This window comes from Neovison vison, chromosome 9 (genome assembly GCF_020171115.1).
Source record: "Neovison vison isolate M4711 chromosome 9, ASM_NN_V1, whole genome shotgun sequence".
Taxonomy (NCBI): domain Eukaryota; kingdom Metazoa; phylum Chordata; class Mammalia; order Carnivora; family Mustelidae; genus Neogale; species Neogale vison.
In genome coordinates, this window is record NC_058099.1 from 34,167,193 (window position 1) to 34,187,709 (window position 20,517).

At 48.0% G+C, this 20,517-nt stretch overlaps 1 protein-coding gene across 2 annotated transcripts; it reads right to left on the reverse strand.

Annotated features, from left to right (window-relative positions):
* Positions 1-2,192: 2,192 nt before the first annotated feature.
* Positions 2,193-18,380, reverse strand: POLR1E (RNA polymerase I subunit E). 2 transcript variants are annotated; one of them, XM_044265330.1, is made up of 12 exons: positions 18,218-18,380; positions 17,546-17,649; positions 15,879-15,955; positions 13,685-13,770; positions 12,980-13,038; positions 12,072-12,216; positions 8,995-9,102; positions 8,295-8,391; positions 5,980-6,113; positions 4,982-5,063; positions 4,097-4,228; positions 2,193-2,670 (listed from the first exon to the last, which is right to left on the reverse strand). In XM_044265330.1, exons 1-12 carry the CDS (start codon positions 18,291-18,293, stop codon positions 2,511-2,513), a joined length of 1,260 nt encoding a protein of 419 aa, XP_044121265.1. In that variant the 5' UTR covers positions 18,294-18,380; the 3' UTR covers positions 2,193-2,510. The 2 variants fall into 2 exon arrangements, with proteins under 2 accessions (XP_044121265.1, XP_044121266.1); XM_044265331.1 differs by lacking the exons at positions 15,879-15,955; positions 17,546-17,649; positions 18,218-18,380 and adding an exon at positions 13,440-13,465 and having other exon boundaries at positions 12,980-13,075; positions 13,666-13,723.
* Positions 18,381-20,517: the final 2,137 nt, after the last annotated feature.

Consider the following 20,517-nt stretch of genomic DNA (forward strand, 5'->3'; position numbering starts at 1 on the left):
GGTGTTGGAGCTCACATCCGGCTGTGGATACAGTGGGGTGGTGTCAGGGCAGGCTTTGTGGGCAGGGGATAGGCCATGAAGGATAGGACAGGGACACCAGCAGGGCTGGGGAGAAGGGCACAGATAAGTGCACATAAGTGGAGAAAGCACAAGGCGACCCTGAAGACCAGGAAGAGGAATGTGGGAGACCAAAGGTTGAGGGACTTAGGGTGGGACCAGCAGGTAGAAGCCCTATCACTAAAGGCCTAAAGCATGGGAATAAGGAGATTAAACTTCTCCTCCAATGACAGTGCTCAGCATTGCACCTTGCTCACAATAGACCCTCATTAATGCCATGAAGCAAAATGTAGGAAGGCAAGTTCATGTGTGTGAAATGTACAACTGTAGAAGAATATTATATTGACCCCAAATGTCTCGAATCTTCTCAGTCAGTGTCTAGTCAGAACCACTCCTGACTTCAGCTCCACTATCTGAAGCGTTTGCTACGTTCTGCCCCCAAAGGAGACCATAACACGCCATCAGCTTCTCACCCAAGAACACTGAAAGAACACTGAAAATTAACGATGAGGTAATGTCTGCACTGCTCTGAGATCTTTGGAGATGTGTGGCAAAAGGCATCACTATTATCAATATTTAAAGAGACTCTACCCAGCTCTCATCTCTTTTTCTGCAGACTGTTATGTCTCCAGGATAAGGTGATGCCAGATTGGCCTCCACATAAGCCTTTCTAACAGACAGTGCCCGATGCACGTGCCTCTCCCTGAGCCCCTTACCTGGGGCTGATGGGGACCCTCGATCCCAATGATGCCAGGCTGGTTTCTAACCTGTTACCCGGGGTTGCCAGAGCACAGGGGTGAAACCAGGCAGAAGAGCAAGACAGATTTTGGAAGGTGGTCTTCCTCAGGATCCCATTTTTTAAGCACTCAAGAGAGTCCCGTGAAGACTTCAAGGGGGGTCACTTTAGCAAAACCTACATCCTACACCAGTTAACATTTTTAGGTCTGACGCAGTGCCCAAGAGAGGAAGAAGTAAGAATACCTCTAAGGGCTCAATTACAAATGGAGTAGAAAGAATAACTTCAAAAGTTCAGGAGAGAAAAAAAAAATCTATTTCCTTCCCCCAAAATTTTCACGTCTAGAAATACACTCACACGAAGGGACCCAAGACCACTCTTCCTTATGAAAACACTACCTGTCTGGTATTTGCAAGATAAACGATGCGCCCATCTTGCTCTCAATGCCCTGACACTACAACAATTTCCTCCAGTAGCTTCTCTCTTCTTCTTAAATAAACCTCATTTACTCCTGCGAATTACAGAAGTAACACATGCACCTGGTAGAAAATCATGAAATTACGGCTGACTCTTGAACAGCATGGGCCCACTGAACAAGTGAAGTTTTTTTCCTATAAATAAAAGCACTGTATTTTCCTACCATCTTCTTTTTTCTATCTTACTTTAAGAACACAGGATGTAATCCATGTAAAATTCAAAGTATGTGTTAACTGTTTACCAAAGTTGGGGGTGGGGGTGTCAAAACGACACACGGATCGACTCTGCAAGGGGATGGCGCCCCTCACCCTGGGTTGTTCGACAGTCAAATGTTCACAGGAGGAGGAAGCAAGATGGAGACCAGCTTCCCGGTCTTTGGGCTGTTTGTGCTGAGCAGCCCAGGAGTGGAAATGGGGTGCTGAAAGTAGGGGAGGTTGCCCTCAGCACTGTGGGGCCCAGTCACCAGCCCCAGGAGGCCCAGCGGCAGTGTGGGGGAACAGTGGGTGTCCACACCCGCCTGAAGGAGTAGCTGCAGCTGTGCACCCTCAAACCTCACAGCTCCAGAGGCCGCCGCCTGACTCCCACATGCACAGCCTTTCATAATCCTATAGCTTTCTGTCCACACATTAAACCCCCTTTGAAGGAGAGCTAGAACAATGTGTTTTCCATCCTTCGCTCCGATTCATCTCTCTCAGGAAGGAGCTTTCAGAGCTGCCCCCGGCCCTCTGTGTGGCCTGAGCCAGGCAGAGCGACCGAAGAGGCTGATCACATCCTCTGATTTGGCTCCACTTCTGACGGCAGCCTCAAGATCATGGGGCCCCTCTGGCAGCCCCGCGGCGGGGTGGCCCATGCTTAGCTACTAATGCCTAAGGCCTCTTCCCAGTCCAGCTGGGCTGTAACCTCCTCACTATGCACTCCAGGGGCCCTTCACATTTCTCTTTATTAACATTATCCATTAGATGTGCCCCAGGGTGCAGCCTGTAAGATCTACCGACTCTGACCTCCCCAGGCCCCACCCTCCCACGGGAACCGGCTGCCATTCACAATCACAGCCGCACCAAAGAGAGGTCAAGTCCAACAGGGCCATCACTGTACACAGCACAACTTGAGATGCTGCCTTCTGGCTTCATACCCACGCCAAGGCAAGGCTTCTTTTTCTTCTCATTTTAAAAATAAAAATGGAAATGAATAGAAGTAGTGGCTGTGAGTGGCCAAAATGCTCCGTGCAGAAAGCAAGCGTCTAGGTGATTCTCCTCCGCTTGGACTGGCGTTCCGAGGTCTGGGCTGGAGGCAGTGGGATGGACAGGGTGCCCATTTTGTGATCCTCCTCCCTGCCAGCTGCTAGAGACACCCTTCTTTTAGAGATCTTCAGTCTCATGGCTTTCGCGATTTCCATCATCCTAAGGAACAAACACAGAACAAATGGGGGAGAACGTCCTCAGGTCTGCTCAGGGAGGCTTGACAGGAGGGAGCAGCACATCACGCTCCTGGCCACGAAGAATCCCCAACGTGGCCCCCAGAGCAAAGCAGAGAAGGAAACAAGATCCAGAGTCATCAGAAAGACAATTTCTTTTTTTTTTTTTTTTAATAATTATTTTTTGAAAGATTTTATTTATTTATTTGACAGACAGAGATCACAAGCAGGCAGAGAGGCAGGCAGAGAGAGAGGGGGAAGCAGGCTCCCTGCTGAGCAGAGAGCCCGATGTGGGGCTCGATCCCAGAACCCTGAGATCATGACCTGAGCCGAAGGCAGAGGTTTAACCCACTGAGCCACCCAGGCGCCCCAGAAAGACAATTTCAATGTGATATCTTGTCATTAGAAAATATCCATATATGTGATGGAAAACCAGGCTATCCTGACACCATTAACAACTCTGTTTACTTCTGATAACCAGGACCGAGCATTTGCTAGAATTCTGGTAGAGCTTTTACAGGCTCCAAGTACCTTTTTTCTCTTTTATTTTCAAACTCACTGCCTGTGAGAATGCCTTCTATGGACAGCCCTCAGGAGAATCCCACCAGGGACTGCTACAAGAGTCCAGACAGAGGTGTTCTCAGAGGCTCTCCTGGAACACCGGCAGCCTTGGATGCCAGATGCCCCGAAACCACCGACAGAGGCCAACATACCCGCAGTTCATGATCCTGGAAGTTCGGCCTCCTACTCAGTCTGAATTCCTCCTGGCAGGGCTGGAAAGGGCCCAAAACCACAACTCTGCCAACTCTCCCAGGACCCTCCCAGTCTGTCCCTGCCGCTCAGCAGGGCTGCCGGGTCACAGAAGCTGTGTGTCCCTGGCAAATGGCAGCCCCACTGTGCTTCCCACACTGCGCCTGGCAGCCCCTTCCATCTGACTCAGAGAAAGTTCTTTTTGCTAAGCTGAGATTGGGTTCTCTTACAACGCCCAGCCCTGGGCTCCACACCTTGGACCATACAGTCCTCCTCTCCCCAGAGACAGTAATTCAGAGACTGCTTGTGTATACAGGGACAGAATGCTATGGGAAGCCTCAGGCCTGAAGACCAACTATTCCCCTTCTTGGCTGTGTGAGCCTGGGAAAGTCACTCACTTCTCTAATTGAGGGTTTTCCCGTTGTTTTGTAGGGAAATCACTGAGATCATCACAAACTTAACACTACACCTCACAAGACAAGGCTTACTCCAAAATGTCTGGTTGCTCATCTGTTTACTCACTCGGGCACTGACAACTGTCCCCTGGTCCCAAATCCTGTCCATACTACATATCCCCAGTTCCCTCGATGGCACATCCTGCTTTCCGGTAGTACTAGAAATACATCAAGCCCCCACAGGGATTGTAATTCCCTGCCACTCACCTTCTCTCACTGAGCTTCAAGTCTCTCTGTAACACTGTCAAGTCAATCTGGAAGTTGCTTATGTGCAAGGCAAGTATGATGACATATGCAGTGATCTTTGCCTTCATAGAATCTGAAATCAAGTTCCGCAGGCTGCAAAGGCAGTGGCAGTAAAGGAGAGACACTGCGTAAGATGATTATTCTGAGAGCAAAATAAAAACACCCAAGCCTGTTCTCATCTTGGGGAGAAGAAAAGAAAGTTGAGCACCATTCGAGGTCCTGTCATGGTGCCCACGCCGTCACACACAGTGGAGCAGTGAGGCAACCCCAGCATCCCCTCCAGGTGGGACAAAGAAAGCCACATGTATACTTTCCCCAGGCAGAGTTAGAGTCTCGCAGTGATAAGGACCCTCAGAGCCTGACCCCACTGCTCAGCTAGGCTGCTGGGAAAACAGTCATCCCAAACCCATTTGCTGATGTTTCCAAGCACACTCAGAGCAGGAAACACATTCCGAGCCAAAGGCAGGAAAGAGCGCCAGATATGCTGCTCTGGGTCCTTTCCCCAAACTCATCACACTGGCCTGTGCTTTTCTGCTCCACTGCCTTCCCATGGAACACCGGTTCTGTGGGGTATGAGGAAGGATTCCTCGAAAGAAGTCTCCATGGCAGGACTTCCTAGAGCTGCTAACGGGAACTTCTCCAAGGGGCACAAAGCATGTAATATGTAGGGTTTCCTCAACTACTTTGACCCCCGGCCCCTGCAAATGGCCATGAGTGCTCCCCCCAGCAGTGTCTGTGGCATGGAAGCCAATCCATGCTCTACTGCCCCTGCCCAACCCCTCCCGCCTGCTTTCTCCTCTACAGGCAGAAGCCCCGGAAGTCAAGCCCCGGAAATCAAGCACTGACCTGCCATTGTTGTAGGTCAAGCAGGTGAAGTGCTTCAGCAGTTTGCTGTTGATGATGTGGGGGACTCCAGGTCCCAGGGCACCTGCAACACAAAGGTGAGTTTGTGCGTTTCCAAACCCTCGTACCACACCTCCTCCGTGAGCTGGGACAAGAGAACAAAAGCTGCGCCACCACAAGGAACAGAACCCTGTGGGAAGAGAAGCAGGGGCCCGTGAACCAGGACAGCCACCTGCCAATGCAAATGTGCTCAGGGTACTTCAGCCTGCAGGCCGCCTGCACCTGAGAGACATCTGTGACGGGGCAGCGGTGAGAAGGAGGAACAGACTCTGATGAGGCCTGAAGTCACAGAATTCATAAGATGCAACACAGACTGTGGCAAAAGCCCAGGGAGAGGGAAAGAACGGCGACTGGAATGTGCAAATGAGCAACAACCAAGTACCGACAACGTATAGACTCTTGGGAGCTCCAGCACTGTAACGAGACGGCACCAACTTGGGCCTGAAACCACAGGTGGTTTTCCAACTCCGGGGAGATAGGATTGTGCCCCCCCCCAACACCTGCTGTGGCCCTCATTGTAGGTGACACAGACCACCAGAGGGAAATGGACTCTCTTCTCTCTCAGTCGGAAATTAGCTGACACAACACAGCCCTGCCACCGGCCTTCATGTGAACAAAGCCGATTTTTCTCCCCACAGGATTGACATTTGTCCAACCGTCTCTTAAAATTTTCATTTGATTTGACTGGATACTATACTTTGGCCAATGCAGAAGAAAGAGCAGTCAATGTTAGCTCTGAACACTCGTACAACCCAGCCTGCCCCCACTTTCAGATGAGGAAAGAGCCGGGGCAATCGTCTCGGCATGCTGGTGGCACCCACGGGAACCCGTTACACAGAAGTAAAGATCTGCACAAGCACAGGCATTTTCTTCTCTCATCAGAGCCGGTCTAAGAGACAAGTCCTCAGGCTGGAAATAACTAGAATAAAATGTCTACTTACTTTTCCGCTTAATCACTTTCTGTGCCCGAAATTTGATGAGCGCGTCCAGAAACCATATGCATCGGGCCTGGCGGTCTCGGCTCTCCTCATCTGATGGCAAAGACTTCAACGCTTCTATGACAAAGGAGCAGTGACTAAAAGAAGGGCGGGGGGGGGCAAGGGAGGAAATTAAGACCAGCCATCAGGAGCCACTCCTGCTCTCACAATGAAAACATCGGGCATCTGCCACAGCTGATACACAACACTCGAGGAAGGGCCATCCTGCTAATGCTCCTTGTAACATGGCGAGCACAGGGCTAGGGCACTAAAGGGCTAGACAATAAATATTCCAGCCTCTGTGGGCACTATGGTCTCTACTGCATCTACTCAGAGCTGCCCCTGTAGTGCAAGAGCAGCCATTAATCATACACAAATGAATGGCCACGGCTGTGTTCCAATAAAACTTGATTCGTAGGCAGCAGAACAGACTTGGCACAGTCCGCCAACACAGTCGACTGCCAGACAGTCCGCCCCATCCTGATGTTGTGCTCGGGGGCCCAAGCTCTTGAGTTAGACTGCCCGTGTTTGAACCCCCTCTCTGCCATTTAGTGGCTTAGACAAGTCTCTATATTCTATACATCTCTGTACACCATCTCTGCCTAAAAATTTAGGATAAAGATAGTAGCCTCCTCCTAGGATTGTTTGGTGCATTGAATGAGACAATGCAAGGAGAGTGTTGAGAACAGTACTTGGCACATGTAAGAGCTCCTTCAGTGTTAGCCGTTATTTTTATGTACTGTTCCACCACCGGGAGGATCCTGGACTCAGAGGTCAGAAGGCTCTTGAGGGTCATCCTACAGCAGCCTCACTTCACAGATAAGAAAACTGAGGCTCTGAGAGGGACGATCACGCAGTACCTCCGGCAGAGCTCAGGGACTCTGTTCCCCAGACTCTCACCCGAGAGCTCATTCCTGCACCTGCTGTGCAGCCACAGTTACACGAAGACAACCAAGAACCAGGAATAAGCTTCTCTACGCATGTATCTTTGGAACAAAAACCAAAAAAAGCACTCTTGAAAACTTGGGAACCAACTCGGTTGACAATTTTTCATTTTATCAAGATGAAATTATTAAAAGAAAAGAACTCAAGGGCGCCTGGGTGGCTCAGTGGGTTAAGCCGCTGCCTTCGGCTCGGGTCATGATCTCAGGGTCCTGGGATTGAGTCCCGCATCGGGCTCTCTGCTCAGCAGGGAGCCTGCTTTCTCCTCTCTCTCTCTGCCTGCCTCTCTGCCTACTTGTGATCTCTCTCTGTCAAATAAATAAATAAAATCTTAAAAAAAAAAAAAAAAGAACTCAAAAAGTAAGAAAATTCCACTGTCATTGTAAAAGAAAAGCTGCTCGAAGGACCAAAGGAGACAGGGGAGATAATCTGAGTATTTTAAAATACACACTACTTAAATTAGTTAACTTTTTAAAAAGATTTATTTATTTCTTTTAGAGTGCGAGCACACACACAAGCGGGGAAGGGCAGAGGGAGAGAGAGGGAAAGCAGCAGACTCCCTGGTAAGTGCAGGGTTGGAAGCGGGGGCTTGATCTCAGGACCCTGAGATCGTGACCTGAGCTGAAATCAAGAGTCAGATCCTTAGCCAACTGAGCCATCAGGGTGCCCCCATAAATTTGATTTTATGTATAAAGTGTATAAAGTGACTTGTGTATAAAGTGACTTTATGGGGCGTCTGGGTAGCTCAGTGGGTTAAAGCCTCTGCCTTTGGCTCAGGTCATGATCTTAGGGTCCTGGGATTGAGCCCCACATTGCGCTCTCTGCTCAGAGGGGAGCCTGCTTCCTCCTCTATCTCTCTGCCTGCTTCTCTGCCTATTTGTGATCTCTGTCAAATAAATAAATAAAATCTTTAAAAAAAAAAAGTTTAAAAAGTTTTTTTAAAAAAGTGACTTTATGTATGAAGTGTCCACTGGCACCTAGTCACAGGTTGGCACCTGGGCCCTGCCAGGGACAATCACTGTCAACATAACACTGGGGACACCAGGCCAGCTCTGGCTCCAAGCCCCACACCACAATGCCTCACCACCCTCTGCTCAGCCAAAGGCCCCATGCACTCAGAAACTACCTCTCTCCTCCATGAATGCCACCCACAGCTTTGGGACAGAGGCCCGAAACATTTTCAAGAAAACACTGGCTCATTCATGTTCAAATGTTGAAAAGACATACACCCCTACCAATGGACATCCCTAAAGGTCCGCTTCATGTCTGACTACTGTCGTGTTCTGACATCACTGCCTCAGACACTCCATCTACCCCAGGGCAGGGGAGGAGGGTACCTGTTCTCTTCAACCATCTTCAGTATTTCCTCTGAGGAGACATTCCTGAAAGCTTCGGAGGGGCTCTGAAGAGCTTCATACTCCGCAGTGGACAGAACTAGTGACAGGTCAAGAACATAATCTGACCAAAAAGGAAACATCTAACGAGCTTGCTCACCTCAGAGTGGCCCCATGTTAAAGATGGGAAAGTTGAGGCCCAGATTGGGGAAGACCACACAGTATGAGGGGGCTGAGCGCAGGGAATCGGTTCTGCAGACTCCTAGCCCAGAGTCCATTCCCTGCTGGGGCTTTTCTGCCTCCTCAGCTGATTACAAAGCCACTGCAGTTATTTTCCCTCTGACTAGACCGACCAGTAGGAAAATTCTATGCTCTACCTTTTACAGATCCGTTTGCCCTAGACCTAGGGCTGACGTGAAAGTCTTATTTTGACCACCCACAGAGAGGGCCCCCCCACCATCTGCCAAGGCTGAGCTTGAGGGTATCTGGCACTTTGCTAAGGAATGGGCTGGACTCCCAGGGGCTGAGGGCCGGTCCCACAGCTGGTGAGGAAGCCTAGCTGGCTTCCCAGCAATGGCGCCAGGGCGAGTACTTCTGTGAGCGTGATGGGACCAGCAACGTCCTCAGAGAGCCTGTCTGCCCACTCACGTGTGCGCCTCTCAACTTGGGAAATAAAGCAGCATTTCTACTGCAACAAGGATACGGTCTTCAAACTTATATACGTCTTCAGGCTTGGCGGCATCAGCGTGGCAGGGAGGAAGATAGAGGGAGTCATCCTGCAGGTCGTCACGGATGGCGTCCTTGACCAGAGCTTTTCAATAAAGGAAGAGATGGTGCTGGTATCATGCTGTTTGGGTTCAGGCTCCCCAGTACTCTATAACTCATGTACTCAAGATTAATTGGCCCAGAAACTCCCAATCGGGATGCTTCTGCCAATGCGGCTTGACCAGGCAGACATCCACTCATAACACAAACCAAACCAGGCCCTGGAGAAGGCACACGCAGCACGGCTCCCCTCAAGCAGCCTGCACAGTAGCTGGGAGGGACAGGTGAGCTAATAAATATTTACAATATAAGAGAAGCTAAAAGTGAGGAAGAGAGCCATCCATGGCTTAATGACCAGAAAACTCCACAAATTGTGAGTAAAAACGAAAAATCAGAATATAAAACTGTGAATGACCCTATAAGAAAAACCACGTAAGGATTAAGTAAGCTAGGGTGCCTGGGTGGCTCATTCAGTTAAGCATCTGACTTCAGCCTGGCTCATAATCCCAGGGTCCTAGGATTGGGCCTCATATCGGGCTCCCTGCTCAGCAAGAAGCCTGCTTCTCTCTGCCTGCTGCTTCCCCTGCTTGTGCTGTCCCTCTCTCTCTAATAAATAAATGAAATTGTTAAAAAAAAAAAAAAGAATTATAGGGGCACCTGTGTGGCTCAGTCATTGAGTGCCTGCCTTCAGCTCTGGTCATGGTCCCAGGGGCCTGAGATCGAGCCCCATACTGGGCTCCCTGCTTGGCAGGAAGCCTGCTTCACCCTCTCCCACTCCCCTTGCTTATGTTCCCTCTCTCATTGTTGTCTCTGTCAAATAAATTTAAAAATTTTAAGAAAGAAAAAAACTGTATTAAAAAAAGAATTAAGCAAGTCCATATAAACATGGACAGAGAGGAATACAGGAACATTCTAATAGTTCATCTGGTAAAATGATGGGAAATGAGTGAATTCTTTTTTTCTTTTTAAGATGTGTTTTTTTAAAAAGATTTTATTCATTTATTTGACAGAGAGAGAGATCACAAATAGAGAGGCAGGCAGAGAGAGGGGGAAGCAGGCTCCCTGCTGAGCAGAGAGCCCGATGTGGGGCTCCATCCCAGGACCCTGAGATCATGACCTGAGCCGAAAGCGGAGGCTTAACCCACTGAGCCACTTAGGCACCCCACAGGTTTTTTTTTTATTTAAAGATTTTATCTGTTTATTTGACATAGACAACAGCGAGAGAGGGAACAAAAGCAGGGAGAGTGGGAGAGGGCGAAGCAGGCTTCCCATGGAGCAGGGAGACGGATGCTGGGCTCAATCCCAGGACTCTGGGATCATGACCCAAGGTGATGGCAGATGCCCAATGACTGAGCTACCCAGGTGCCCCTGTTTTTATTTTATTTTATTTATTTGGGAGACAGAGCACAGGTAGGGGGAAGGGCAGAGGGAGAGGGAGAAGCAGACTCCCCACTGAGCAGGGGCTCGATACAAGGATCATGGGGTCATGGCCTGGGCCTAAATCATGAGTCCGATGCTCAACCAACTGAGCCACCCAGGTGCCCCTTTTTCTTTTCTTTTTAAATGTCCTTTGACAGCTGAGAGTCAACTGAACAAAAAAATTCAAAAGTTTATTTATGCTTTCAAATAAATGGAGACACATAATTCTATGTTCCAGATAAGAAAATATAATATTATAAAGAAGATGTTGATTCTCTCCATTTTATTCTCAATGGAATTTTGAGGCAATTTGACAAAGTAATTCTTAAGATCACCTGGGAAAAAAAGGCATGCTACTCAAACCAATGTTTGTCAAAAATAAGGAGGGATGGAGGAATTTGTCCCATCAGAAAACAAGCTGGAAGATGAGGCTACTGAAATCCAGAGCCTGGTGCTGCCCTAGGAACAGAAAGGACAACTGAACAGAACAGACAGAATGTGCTCAAGTGAGAAGGATGACTTTTTAAATCATCTACAAAAAAAAGATGGAGCTGAGGACAGCTGGCTAATCCTTTGGAAAATATAAAATTAGGTCTGTACCATATGCCAAAAAAAACTTCATTAAGATTTAAATGTTAGAAAAAGTAAAATTGTGAAAATACTGAAAGAAAACATAGGGAAATATTTATATAATCTCAGGGTTTAAAAAGATTGTCTAAAAACTACTAAAATTCCATTTTATTTTATTTTTAGGTAGGCTCCTCGCCCAGCATAGAGCCTAACACAGGGCTTGAACTCACAACCCTGAGATCAAGACCTGAGCTGAGATCAAGAGTCATCCACTTAACCAAATGAATCACCCAGGCACCCCTAAAATCCCGTTTTACTTTACTTATTTTTTTAAAGGTTTTATTTATTTATTTGACAGAGAGAGATCACAAGTAGGCAGAGAGTCAGGCAGAGAGAGAGGGGGAAGTAGGCTCCCTGCTGAGCAGAGAGCCCGATTCAGGGCTCGCTCCCAGGACGAGATCATGATCTGAGCCGAAGGCAGAGGCCTAACCACTGAACCACCCAGGTGCCCCTAAAATCCCATTTAGTAGAAAAATTGCTCTTATGTAAACTTTCTCTTATGTTCTTACAATGCATCTGAGCAATATATACATTTTTAAATAATATAATTAAATGCTCAAGCTGCTCATGAGTTTAGGAATAGAAAAAGATCCGCTGATCCCATAGTGAAGCACGGTCTCAGTTCATCATCCTCACACCAGTTTTCTTGCCCCAGACCTCCCTGTAACCACCCTGAGACTGAGGTCTTCTCCCTCTGCACCCCGCCAACTGGAACCCTGGCTCCCAAGACACAGTGCGCACACACCCGTCCCTGCACTGGTCTCCTCTACCTGACTGTGACCTCCCTACAGGCAGACGTGTCTTACTATATCCAGAGTCTGTTTCCCAAGGAGGCGCGCAGGGAGAGGCAGGAAGGAATCCAGCCCTGATGCCCGTTATTTCCATCTGTGGGGCAGGTAAAAGATCTCAAGAGAAGAGGAAGCAGCCTCTGTGAGCAGACTCTTATCCCGAGTCCCAGCTGCTTACCAGTCACACCCTTTGCATCAATAATATTCTCCGCAGCTTTAGCGACTGCACAGTTGAGAGATTCACTGCCGACTTTGTTCATTCTTCTGGAGTTCAAAGCCCGCTTCTGTTTGGTGGTTCCAAAGGCTTCGATACAAGAATCCATCTGTGCAGCGACAAATCTGGTTTGTCTGGGGACAGGCTGGGCACTACTGCTCCTAGCTGTGTGACTGTGGGGAAACTCTCCACCTTTCTTAGCCAGGACTCCCTCACCTGTGAACTGGGGGGACTCATACCTTTCTATCACAAAGGCTTGTATTAACAGAACTGAGTACTTGCTTTGTAAACTGTCATGGGCTATTTATAAATCAATGGTGTCCATTTGCACGGTGAAAGCCTGGACTAGACTGAGGATTGGTAAATTCCACGCACAGCCTACCATCTTCCAGCCCTACACTCACAGCAGATGTTGCTTATCACTCACTCTCTCCCACTGAGCCTGAGGACAGTCTCACGTCCTTCTCAACACAGCGCTCCAGGCAGTGCTGAAGCCTCAACTGACTTGCCATCTGGGGTGAGATCACCCACGCTGTAAATCCTGAAGTTTACTTTATTTTAATGTGAGAGCTTCCAGGCTACAACCAGTATTTTCTGCAACTTGCATTAAATCCAAAATCAAGTGTTACACTACACCTATGTCAGCCCAGTGACCCAGTTCTGAACACCGGCATGAAGCTGTGTCTAGCTTTCCCCGACGGAAGGACAGCGCTCCGTGAGGCCGAGAGGTCTCTGCAGGTAGACTGTCTGGGGAACCACAGACCCAATGAGCTGGGAGCAGCCCTCTGCTCAGCCAGCTCATTTTGCACGGAGAAACACGGTCCTAGAAGGAACGTGTTTCAGCTCCCATGTCTCAGTTCTGTCACACTTACCTTTTCTCTAAAACTTTTGGTCTGACTCTCTTGTGTCAATTCACTCTCAATTGATTCATCTGTCAAAACACAAAACAAGCAAAAACAGAGAGGGGGATAAAAAGCAAGCTGTAAGAACCACAGATTATAACAGTGATTAATATTTATTTCAGGGTGAATCTAAGAAAAATGGATATCTTTACTGCAGGATTTCCCAGAGTTTAACATGATGGATTCTGTGAACATTTAGTCTGTGCCTTTAGTATACAGTTAGAGGATATGGACAATAAATTAAGGAGTCAAATGAAAGGTCATCTAATCCAACCTCTTCGTTTTACAAATAAGGAAAAAGCCTCCCAATGAAATGATGTGTATATCATTGAAGAGGTAAGCAGATGCACACATCAGAGAAAGCCACGTGTAAGGGGTCATTGCATCACAGCAGTCAAAAGAAAAGTGCTTTAGGAGATCAAGAATGAGATTGCTTCCAGAAGACTATTTTCTGATCTCAAATCTGTAAATGCTGTACAGACAGGACCTGTGACTATTTTGCGATGTCTCCAACCCCTAACTTGTGCCTGGAGCATAGTAAGCCACCAGTAAATATTTGCAGGAAGGCACCCTTTAAAAAATAACTACAAAATATGTTTTACAAATCAAAAACTAACTCATTTAACAAACCTAAAACATGCAGTGTTTTTGTGAGCCTTCATGACTGGGCCCTACCTGAAAACAGTGGCTGCATGTTGAACAACTCAGCATCATACACCTCCATCTGGCCAGAAGTCTTGTTCAGAATTCCCACAAAGTGCCTGAATAAAGTAGAAATAATATCAATGACAATCGGTTATTCAAACATACTGCTTATACAACTTCCTTTTTCCTATTTAAAAGTTCTCATTGGTCCTTCTGCCCCAATCAATACACTTGAGGAACACACCACTTGCTGCTGAGGAACAGTAATCCCCTACAGCAGCAATTCGTAGCATGAGAGGGAAAGGAGAGAATGAATGAGGGAGCTCACGAGGTGGTTCTGGAAGGAAAAAGAGGGGAAAAAAAAAAAGCTCCGAGGTGATTCCGGTAGTCAATTACACTTGGGCTCACTGCTGTAGTGGGAAACCCTTTGGGGTTTCTAAATATAAGAATCTAGAATTACACTAACATTTATTGCACACATAAATTTTATGGAGGAAAAGACAAGTAAAACTTTGGGAATTATGGGGAGACAAGTCTGAACTAAAGAATCTTTGGAAAGACATGATGTGGTGTTAAAACAGTTTTAAGTATATACAAATTAATCTGACTTCTATCAGGGTGGTTCCATGGGGGCTTTGAAAGGGTCTGTTTTGTGGTTCACTGCTGGGTACTATCAGAGGGACACTGTCTGCGTTACACCAGTGCCTGACAGTCACAGGCTGCTGGGGTGGACAATCATCACTGCACCGATGGGGAGCCTGGGGCTTAGGGAAGGCAGAGTTGCCCAAAGCAGGTGATCAGTGGCAGAGCTGTATGGAAACCCTGAAGCCTTTGACACTACCAGATCCTTTTCCTGTTAGTTCCATCAGAAACTTCTGGCAAGCTTTGGCCGCCTTTTGGGAACCAAACAGTTATAAAGAATATTTCAAAGTGATGAAGGTGATCAAAAGGTACTTTCAGTTCAAAATAAATAAGGGGATGTAATTAACAATACTGTATTTAACAATATTATATAATATATATATATTTATTATATATGAATGAATAATATCATATATGTGAAAGTTAACAATATTACATATGTGAAAGTTGCTAAGAGAATAAATCTTAAAAGTTCTCATCATAAGAAAAAATAGTCTCTGTGTGGTAATGGATAACTGCTTATTGTGATGACCAGTGTGCAACATATATGAATAACTAATGGTTATGCTGTACACCTGAAAATAATGTCATGTTATGTCTCAATTAAAATGTTTATTATTCAGAATTTTTTTAAGTAATCTCTGCTCTCAGGGCGCCTGGGTGGCTCAGTGGGTTAAAGCCTCTGCCTTTGGCTCGGGTCATGATCCCAGGGTACTGGGATCGAGCCCCGTGTCAGGCTCTCTGCTCAACGGGGAGCCTGTATCCTCGTCTCTCTCTTCTCTGCCTGCCTCTCTGCCTACTTGTGATCTCTGTCTGTCAAATAAATAAATAAAATCTTTTAAAAAAATAATAACAATCTCTGCTCCCAATGTGGGACTCAAACTCACAGCCCTGAGATCAAGAGTTGGAAGCTCACACTGACTGAGCCAGGCAGGCACCCCTAAAAAATTATCTTTTTTTTTTTTAAGATTTTTTTTTTTTTTAAGATTTTATTTATTTATTTATTTGACAGAGAGAGATTACAAGTAGGCAGAGAGGCAGGCAGAGAGAGAGAGGAGGAAGCAGGCTCCCTGCAGAGAGCCCGATGCGGGACTCGATCCCAGGACCCTGAGATCATGACCTGAGCTGAAGGCAGCGGCTTAACCCACTGAGCCACCCAGGCGCCCTAAGATTTTTTTTTTATTTGACAGAGAGATCACAAGTAGGCAGAGGGGCAAGCAGAGAGAAGGGGGGAAGCAGGCTCCCCGCTGAGCAGAGAGCCTGATGTGGGGCTCGTTACCAGGACCCTGAGATCATGACCCAAGCCAAAGGCAGAGGCCCAACCCACTGACCCACCCAGGTGCCCCCTAAAAATTATCTTAAAGAAAACTACAAATAAATGAGATTTTAGGAAATCTTACAAATGTAACTCATTTTTTCTTTTCAGGCATGTCCGCATGCTGGTGTGAAGGCCCCTGATTCTGGGAACACAGGACATGGTAAACCTCTCCAGATTTCCCCCACTGCCCCTAAAATAAAGACCAAAACCAGCAGTGCCAGGCTCACCATCACTCTCCTCCCCTTCTCCCATCCCTTCCCCTACCTGCACAGAGTGTTGCACTTGAGAGCTCCAGTCCCAAAATTGTTTCCTACATAGGACAGTCTGTCTGTTTCAGCAGCCTAAAATGAAAAGGGAAAAAGCACCACTAGAACCAATGTCGAAACGTATTACGCATCTTGTCCCATCTTCCCACATTTGCAAAAGCTTTAGAATCCAAACCAAAGTGGATTAGAACTAGAGAGCCTGGGTGGCTCAGTGGGTTAAAGCCTCTGATTCGGCTCGGGTCATGATCCCAGGGTCCTAGGATCAAGCCCCGCATCGGGCTCTCTGCTCAGCTGGGAGCCTGCTTCCTCCTCTCTCTCTGTCTGTCTCTCTGCCTACTTGTGATCTCTCTCCGTCAAATAAATAAATAAAATCTTTAAAAAAACAAAACAAACAAACAAAAAACCTAGAGAGCCTCTGGGAGATGATCCAGCCCTGCTATCCAAGTGAATCTGGGGCATCTCTTGGAGGCAAGAGGACTTTTGAAAGGGAAGGCCCAGATAATGCTGGGTTCTAGCAGGTCTTAAAAGTTCTTGGGAGAGCTGCACCTCAGGCCTTAGGAGAGAGGTCCTCAGCTCCCAGCACTTAGAGGTTTGCAATAAAACAGTTCTGTCAGGGCGCCTGGGTGGTTCAGAGGGTTAAAGTCTCTGCCTTCGGCTCAGGTCATGATCCCAGGGTCCTGGGATCGAGCCCGATATCGGGCTCTCTGCTTGGCAGGGAGCCTGCTTCCTCCCCTCTCTCTCTCTGCCTGCCTCTCTGCCACTTGTGATCTCTGTCTGTCAAATAAATAAATATTTAAAACAAAACAAAACAAAAAAAGCGGTTCTGTCAACTACCTCCTGGACCCAAAGTCCAAGCCCTTCCTGAACTTCTTCGCCCATCTCTCCCATGACTGCTCCCATCCACGCTGGCTGCACTACGCCAACTGGCGATTCACACCTCAATCACAGCCAAGCTTTCCTGCTTCCCTGTGTTTATCCTTGCTACTCTCTTCACTTGGACTGCGAAACCTCAGCTGTCAAACCGTCCTCCATCCTTCAGAGCTCAGCTCTGCCGCGCCCTCCCCCAGGAAGGCCTCCTGGAAAGCGGAGACTTCTCCAAACTCACTTTCCCTCCCTCAGCTCTTGGCTTGTCTGCTTGTATGAGTTGTTGAGCTTAAAACCAGTTCTCACCTCTCTAAAGCAGCCATTTTGAACCCAGCAAATCCCCTTGGGGGGCATCTGGGAACGTGTGACATTCTAGGTGTCACAAAGAAGAGGGGCTGAACATCCTGTGAGGCACCAGTCTGGCCCACAATAGAGTATTCTCTCGGTCAGAAGGACAACAGTGCTGAGGCTGAGAAACCCTGCTCTAGAGTAAGAGCTCCCCCGGAGTGTGGCCAGGCGCGATTCAGCGGGTTCCCTTTGCACCTTACAGCACCGGGCCACAGTGGGGGCTCAATAAAAGCTGGCTGAACGAACAAATCAAGGAAAGGGCACCACTTCACCAAAAGTATGTAACTGAATGGAGCCTGTCCCATACCCCAACCCGCTGGGGACTCACAGGAGTCTTCAAAGGCTCATCTGCTATCCCTCCACTCCCCTCCCTCCCTCCTGCATCCATCCACACCCAGGGCCCTCTGGGCCAAGACCAGCCCAGGGGAGACAGCTGGCTACTGCAGCACTTACCAGGATGCGCTGACTCTTCTTCCTGGGGTTTGTGGAGTCGCTGCTCTTGTACAAAGTAAAACGCATGTTGCCTGGATTCTGCAACTTCCCATTGGAGAACTGGACTGTAAGATTGCAGCCCAAGAATGAGATGAGAGTAGATGGACCCACGGTATATGGTGGGGAGGAGCTGGGCTGTTTATTGGGAGGGAGTGACTGAAGGAATGGGAATGGTAAGGAGGTCCAGGTCCTGACCTAAACAGGGACTGAAGGAGGTCCTGGTGCAGCTGGGAAGACGTGATGGGGAGGTGAAGCCAGTGCTGCCAAAGGGCTGCGACGGACGGAAGGAAATAACTAGAGGAATGGAGCTGAGGCCTAGCCCAGACCTAGAGAGACAGGGAAATCTCTGTCTGGGGGAGAAGGAAGCTGGGCAGGTGCGAGTGGGTGACGGGGTGACTAGTACAGCCCTGGGGAGGAGGGTGTCTGGGATGTCCTCATCCAGCTGGGAGGTGGTGACAGAAAGCTGGTGGGATGACAAAGGAGCCCTGGCCAAGTCCCAAGGAGTGGAGGAGACTGGAGGGGGTCTTGGCGCAGCTGGGAAAGGGGCACGACAGAGGCAGGAGGCCTGTAGAGGCATCCAGACCCAAAGGGAGGGAGTTCTGGGGAACTCTGCTCCGGCTCCGCAGTCTTTACCCAATACTGCTCTCTGGCTCTCGTCGGGATTCCCACAGTACAGCCACCTCGCACTCGGCAACACCTCAGTCGCCATCTCGCCAGTTCCGACGCCGCGAGTTTAGACAGACCCGGCCCGGGGCCTGTCAGCCCTCCACGCGCTGTGGCGGAACGGCGAGGCGGAAGAGGCGTGGCCTCATCAGCCCCGCCCTGCGTGTGCGGAGACGGCGTGGCCCCGCCCCACCCGACACCGCCCTTTTCCCTCCTCCCCAGAGCACGGAGGCGTGCCATCTCCGCCCACTCTTCGCCCCGCCCCTCCGCTGGGAGAGGCGGTGGGGGCCCGGGTTCTCTCCTCCGCTCTCGTCTCTGATACGCCGCAGCTCGCCTGTGCAGAAAGGGTTGTGTGACATCAGGGCAGTTACGACAGCAGAAAGGCCAAAGCAGGACCTTAGAACGTGGACTCAAAGCAGGGTATTTTTGAAGGACAAGAGCTCAGGTCCTTTCATCTCTGCTACCCACATTGTCTTCTTTCAGGACTCAACAAACGACGTCACCAGTTGTCCCAATAAAGTTTTTACAGCAGAAAGAACCTTTGTACCTTGCCCTTATTTTCTGGGCAGATACTTCAAAACTAGATAAAGACCCTGTTCATCACACTACCAACTTACTCATTTATTTATATCAGTCTAGACTTGTAGATTCCCATTTTATTCAACAGATTAGAATCTGCTACTATCATTTATTTTCAAGTTCAAGTTTTATCAGATTGAGCCGGTGGGAACCCCATTAAGTTGGCTTCTGGGTACTTTTAGCATGTCCACATCCTTTTTTTGAACAAGTCCTTACTTTCTGGCACAAGGTATTTCCACTGGTCTTGGAGTTTCCCTGTCCCAACCCTTGAATCACCCGTTTCTCCAAGGAATTCTGGTTTCTTTTGGTAGGGAGTGGTATTTTTAAAAAATATTTTATTTATTTGACACAGAGAGAGAGATCACAAGTAGGCAGAGCAGCAGACAAAGAGGGGGAAGCAGGCTCCCTGCCAAGCAGAGAGCCTGATGCAGGGCTCAATCCCAGCACCCCGAGATCATGACCTGAGCTGAAGACAGAGGCTTGACCCACTGAGCCACTCAGGTGGCCCAGGGAATGGTATTTTAAAAAACCAAGATCTGTGCAATAGGTAGGAACTGCTTTGGGGATGTCACGGCTCCTAGGCTTGAATGAACTGAATTAGGGAATATAGATAAGTAAGCACACTTTTACAACTAGCAGTGATTAATTTATAAATTTAGGATGTCTAAACCCATGTATTTCTAAAATTTAGGATTTCTAAATCCATATTGAAAGCCCTGAGATCATACTGACCTCTAATTCCAACTGAGCACCACAGGGTTTATTCTGATTTTCCTTCCTCCCATATTTGTAACTTCCTGAGAAACCTGGTTTCCATTAGCCTTAATATGCTTATCTGATGATATATGAATACACTTATTTGATCAGTCCTCCTGCAAGTAATACATCCCCCATCACTACCACCACCACCATCACCTGACATGGAGGCCCAGTAGCCCATTCAGGCTCGAACACTTTAAACCAAGCCCAGGCTTCTGCATGGATACTGTGTTAGTTTAGAGTTCTCCAGAGGAGTGGAACCAGTAGAAGATCTATATCTGTCTATATATTTAGAAACACACAGAGAGAGTTTTGTTGAGTAATTGGCTCACACAATTATGAAGGATGAGAGGTTCCACAATTTGCCATGTGTACACTGGTAGGAGAGCTGCTGGTGTAAGTCCAAAGGCCTGAGAACTAGGGAAACCAATGGTGGAACTTCAAGCCCAATGACCAGAGAAGATGAGATGTCCCAACTCACAGATAGAGCAAGAAAAAAATGGGAAAACTCCTTCCTCCACCTTTTGTCTATTCAGGACCTCAAGGGAATGGATCATCCTCACCTACATTGCTAAGGGCAGTCTACTTTACTGAGTCCACTAACTAAATTAAATGCTAATTAGAATGCTAATCTCATCCAGAAATGCCATCATAAACACACACAGAAATAATGTTTAATCTAACTGGCACCTAGAAGCCAGTCAAGTTGACACATGAAACTGACCGTCACAGATGCTCCCTCCTTACTCTGCTCAGACTCTGATAACCCTCACCAGGGTGTCCCCCTGCCCAGATGCCCTTCTCACTCTCTTAGGCTCAGACAGTTTGTACCAGGCCACACTTTCCACATGGATAACCTGCTCGTCTTGCTTGGGCTGTACCACCTCTGCTCTCGATCACTGCAGACTCCCCTATTTCTCTGAGTGGAAAGC

Bases quoted from the DNA above. Each gene is read 5' to 3' on its own strand.
- POLR1E (XM_044265330.1), bottom strand. From the start codon at position 18,293: ATGGCGACTGAGGTGTTGCCGAGTGCGAGGTGGCTGTACTGTGGGAAT. The intron at 15,956-17,545 runs GTAAGTGCTGCA...TTTTCATTTTAG, and splicing joins AGAAGAGTCAGCGCATCCTG to GCTGCTGAAACAGACAGACT. The intron at 13,771-15,878 runs GTAGGGGAAGGG...TACTTTATTCAG, and splicing joins AAGTGCAACACTCTGTGCAG to GCACTTTGTGGGAATTCTGA.